The 5,424-nt window shown below is 46.2% G+C and overlaps 1 protein-coding gene across 1 annotated transcript; it reads left to right on the forward strand.

The window, feature by feature from the left end:
* Window positions 1-3,558, forward strand: HD556DRAFT_1312927 (uncharacterized protein; the record flags this gene model as incomplete). The annotated part of the gene is made up of 12 exons (XM_041300738.1): window positions 1-55; window positions 107-329; window positions 350-639; window positions 687-840; window positions 931-1,534; window positions 1,619-1,963; window positions 2,114-2,152; window positions 2,176-2,318; window positions 2,369-2,688; window positions 2,736-3,106; window positions 3,387-3,453; window positions 3,512-3,558. The coding sequence occupies 12 exons, from the start codon at window positions 1-3 to the stop codon at window positions 3,556-3,558; spliced, it is 2,658 nt and encodes an 885-aa protein (XP_041154580.1).
* Between the last annotated feature and the right edge of the window lie 1,866 nt (window positions 3,559-5,424).

Consider the following 5,424-nt stretch of genomic DNA (forward strand, 5'->3'; position numbering starts at 1 on the left):
ATGTCAAAACGCGCCGGATCCAGTGGTGCTGAACCAACGCCCAAGCGTCACAAAGGTAAGGCATAATTGAATATTGCTGTCATTACCATTGATGTGCACGATACAGGAAACCCAGCAGTACCATCGGCACTATATGATAATGGTGCATGGAAAATTCTAGAGCAATTCCTCACCACGTCCATGTCATTATCTGAGATGGACAATGTGCTTGTAGCATATCTTGGTGATCAGTACTCTGCAGATGACTGGGTGGAGCCACGACGTCTGTTATTCTCCGGTGACGCAAATGATGACGAATCCTTGAGGAACCTCTCAGAACTACGGAAAACGTACATAACAGATCCTCCAGAAACATCCCCTGTGAGGATGTCTGCATTGAGGAAGCATGCTCGCTTGCTGAGGTCGGGGATGAGGAGGAGGAGAAGGAGGAGGAGGGGTATGATGAGTATGGGGATGGAATGTCCGTGCGGTCACCAAAGGTTACGTGCTTACCAGGACTGTCGGCAAAACAGAGGCTGGCTGCGACCTTCGACGAAATGGCTACTCGGTTCGGACAGAATCCAGCCACTTCATTGCAAAGTCGCCAGGCTCCCACACATAGAGCACTCAAAAGTAGGATGTATCTCCTTCACATTCAGAGTAAGTTTTTATTGAGTTCACATGGCATATCACTAAACGTATCACAGGAGCAGTCACCGAATACATCGCTGAATACCTTCGGAGGAAAAAATTTCCTGTTACCGTGTCAGCTTGGCTCACAGGCCAACTTTATGTTGTAGCAGATAGCCCAAAAACTATCGCAGATACACTGCCTTCCTCACTTTATCTCGCCATCAAACAGTATGTTTGAATCATGGAACAAGAATGTGAAGCGGTCGAACGTTTGCAAGTCGTACTTCCTAACCCAGCGTGGGTGAGAATTAAGCACAGCAAGTACAAGGGTTACATTGGTAGAGTCTTCAAGTCCAGAAAGGATATCGTCGAAGTTCTATGTCCTCCACACGACTTCCCTTATCCAATGCCTCGGGGATGTCGAGTGCTTGTCGAGAGATCTCGCCTTCCCAAGAACAACTTGGTGTCCGATATCATTCTTCATGATGAGGTGGTGGGATGGACATACAAAGGTGAAAGCTACTACAAGGGGCTCTTACTAAAAAAATTTCTCCACGATCATCTGGAACTTCTCGCCTCTCCTCATGCCGACACCATCCAACTCCATCTGGAATCAGGATGGGACACAGCCTTCTTGAAGAAAACTGTTGTCGAGTTTTCCATGCAACTTTTGCGCATAGGTGACTGGGCCAGGATTACCAATGGAGCTCTTCATGGAGCTCTCGGTAGGGTCATCTCAACTGACCATGCTTGTGGTTCTGTGGGCTTGGAAATCGATTCCAAGGGGCATCCAGACAAAATAGAATTTCGTCTCCAGGACATAGAATACCTCTTTAGGATCGGCAACACCGTTAGAGTTGTAGCCGGTCCATACTTAGGTTTAGAAGGATACATCATCAAAATGTGTGGGGAAGTATTTTACGTGTGTCAAGAGACCTCTAAGGAAGTGGTAAATCTCTGGTGTCATTAACATTATTGGAGGACTGCGCTAACACTTCGTGTACAGGTGGAAGTTTCGAAGTATTACTTAGATCAGCGTCCTTTAAGGCACACGATCAAATCACAGCTGCCAGTGCAGCAACATCTCGCACCTTCCCCCGAGTCTGACTGTATCGAAATTTGGGATTTCATACAAGTCCTGGACAGAAAGCATATCAGGAAACACAGCATCGTCGATTGGATCTCCAAAGGAGAAAGCACACTCTGGTTCCGGGATATCATTACTCCTGACAACACAGGCTCCGGACTTTCAAGTATCTTAGTTCCTACAGCAATGGTTCAGGTGACGGATCTCGCCCAGACAATCCAATACACTAAAGAAAGAGGTTATGATGTCAGACCTGGGGACACTGTGAGTGTCACCCATGGGCCTGAGTATGGGGCAAGAGGAGTCGTGCAAAGCATAGATTTTCCGAACGCTAGCTTGACCTTGCTATGCGATGTGGACTGTTCGCTCATAAGTGGCATTCACCTCGATTAAAGCATCTCTGACTTGTCGCAGATCAACATTAAAATTGGATTCACAATTAAACTACACAACGTCAGTTTAGATCCTTTAAGAAGGATATTGGCCAGGAAGTTTTTGTGATTGGGGGTGACCGGAAGGGCTACCAAGCCACACTCTACAGTCTTGCCCCTGAGATCTGCATGGTTGCTGTGCATGGGCAACAGCGCACCAATGTCAAACTCCATGATGTCGTTACCAGGTGAGCAGCATGCACATTTTGTGGTGTTTTGAAGGTTGACGGCTGTTCAGATATGGAATGAGGTTAAGCGGTGTTATACTTGAAGGCCCAGAGATGATTTTATTCTGTGAGATGCGGAAAAGATCTTACTTGGCGCCACCAGCCCAAAGCATCACACCACCTGTTGAAATAGCTCCCTCTGCCTCAACCACATCCATCACAGACAGCCCCTCATCGCTTAACAGTTGGGCCCCTTGGTCTGCAAGCCCCGGGGATGTTGATGTGGCGCATGACCCTTCGTCAAGCACCATCAATCCTAGCTCGTCAACCTCCGATCCCTGGACTGTCGATAACCAGGAGAGCATTGGCACGGAGAAATTGCCAGACCGCGGTAAGTCTCCACTCAAGACATCACGAAGTGTACTCAGTTTATCACAGGCCCACTATCTTGGTTGATGACCAAGGAGTTTTCCTCGAAGCTCTTCAATTATCACATGGTGTTGAAGATATCACCAAGTTTTATGGGAGGCAGGTTAAACAAGCAATTTGTATTCACAGCTTGTCCTGACCCTTTCTGCGGTGAGAATGGACCCGCGCCCAAGGGCTCCGTCGCAGCATTGTGCACATCCAATGGTGCGGGAGCCACAATTAAGCACTACCATATTCCCATGAGTGACTTGAGCCCAGCTCCCCCACGCAAGAAAAACCAAGATGTACTTATTCTGGACAGGGAGCATCGCGGGCTTATCCAAACCATAGTGTCTTGTTACAACAAGGGCGGTGTAGTTAAGATTACGATCACCCCTACGGTTACAATAACTCTTCGGTTTGATCAGATATGTCTGGTTGAACCTGTTCAAAACATGTCTCGATAGGCTACGTAGTGTACTATACAAACATAAATTTGTTATATCTCAAGAAGCAATTGCCTGCAGGACTCTTCCGGTCAGCTACAAGAAACAAAAATGTAAACACGTGCAACAACATATGATTGCAGTGGACCCTATGGCGACTGAGCCACCAGGTATACGTGCATTAATGCTCTAAAATGTAGATTTATAGATATGTTTTCGACGCCCTACGTTCTAGGTAATCCCAGAGATTGGGACAGGAGCCTTCGTCTCCTTGTTGGAGAGGTTCTGTGGTGCCGAACAAAGTAAGTCATGTTCTAGTTCTAAATGTATACGCATGTGGTGACACCTATATTGATCCAGACCTTGTAACCCACCCATGTACCCTTGGTATCAATGTTGCGACATAGAAGAAGATCGAGAAGGGTATGACTGAGCTTGTGAGTACTTGTAAAGATTATGATATCATCCTAATTCTGACCCTCAAACCAGTAGATCTAGCAAAACATCCTGGCTGACTTCTCACTCACAGCCGAGGATCGTTTTGCGTTTCAATTGATCTTTGGTGCTGGTGCTATGGGTCTTAGCAACTCAGAAATAGGCATGTTTCCCACCTTTGACAGCAACTATCATTTACAGCGATAGCTTCTCACAAGTGCTATATGACCTCTGATTCAGACTCTGTTTTCATAGCCTCTTCCAAATTTGTTATTATGGTAAAGGACTTCCGGCACAGGTTCTACCTATGTCTCTCCGACAGCCTGCTCATTGGGAAAATTGCACTTAAGCCCTCCTCGCTGATTGCCTGGAGTGTCAGATGTACAAGCTCGCTGATGGTCTAGTCAGCGGACGATACTTCAAGCCTCACTCAGATCATGGCCAGCCTGGTATGTAGAAAGACGAGATCGGTGCACCAGACGAAGTGGTCCCGGAAAGAAGTGGTACCACTCCATTTTCTTCGGAGCAGCGCTTGAACCTAATGGTGGACTTCGGCAGACACAGTTCACTGGTTTCCCTGACACTCTGGTGCTGCATGCAAAGAAGTTCTTGCTTGTGCAATGAGGCTAGTAGGTAAGCTTTGACAGCCTCGGCGTCTGATACTACTCTAAAATTCCTGAGTAGCAGATGTAGCTGTGATCCTTTCAGAGAATAATGAACTTAATCTCAATCATTACCTCAGGCATGGTCTTCAGTCTGACGGAGTTGAATCACTAGATAGTCCTAACACTTCCAAGTCACGTCCTTTGCAGCCAACATCTTTTTGCCTCGTTTATTTTTAAATACAAATATTTGTAAGCATGTCCAAGTAGGCGTTTCGCAGAATGCCAGCTGAGTTTGAATATACAGTCATTCACTATAATAGTCCCTTCTTTACCTTCACACAATCTTCTTTCTGACCTTATACGTACTATCAGGACTTTACTTTACCTCTAGTTGTACTCGTTACTTTACTTTCACTGATCCCCCTATATATGATGTCGTTGTAGCATAGTTTGTATGTTGGTGTAGTGAGCTTATTAAGCTGTTGCACGGCTGCCCAATGTCGTCATTTTTGCGATGGGCAGCAAACTTGCTCAAAACCGTTAAATGAGGCAGCCCGGTGGCTGTCCATTGGACATCATAATGGTAAACTTGTAACTTGAATTGTCAACACAAATTTAATTCAGACTTGACATTAGACGCGGCCGTGCGGTTGCGACTACAGCGGCCATCATTTCGATATATCATCTTGGAACTTCCACCAGGTATCGTCTTCGCAAAGGTGCCCTTGCTTTTCTCGCAAAATGATACACACACAGACTTACAAATCACAGCTATGCTCTCCCTCTGCCTCTACATTATCTAATGACCCCTCTGGAAACAATTTGGGCGAAGCAGCATCCTCTGGAATCTGGTCAAGGTCGGGTACATAAATGTCAGATGGCATATGAAGTTCGAGGTTCTTGGCGCGGTGATAGTTTTCTATCCATCTGTACCTGTACGTCCTCATTTGGTCTGAAAGGTAGGCAATATTATCTTCCGCGCCCCTTAGCTGTTCCTTCACACGACGCAGCTCAGATTCTAACTCGCTTTTAGACTCCTCGTCGACGCCTACATGATTTATTTTCAGACCTGTCATATTTCCAATCTCCTTCTGAGTTCCTGAGTGGACCAATTGCTTGATCTGCCTGCACGGTAAGTCTGTTTTCCTATTCCCTGCAATGCTTGATCACTCACTTGCAATCACTGCCGCGTAGTTCCTCTACATGAGAGGAAAGTTGGAATCTTAAGGTAAT

The sequence above is a fragment of the Suillus plorans genome, assembly GCF_016647745.1.
Source record: "Suillus plorans strain S12 chromosome Unknown HD556scaffold_82, whole genome shotgun sequence".
NCBI classification, from domain to species: Eukaryota; Fungi; Basidiomycota; class Agaricomycetes; order Boletales; family Suillaceae; genus Suillus; species Suillus plorans.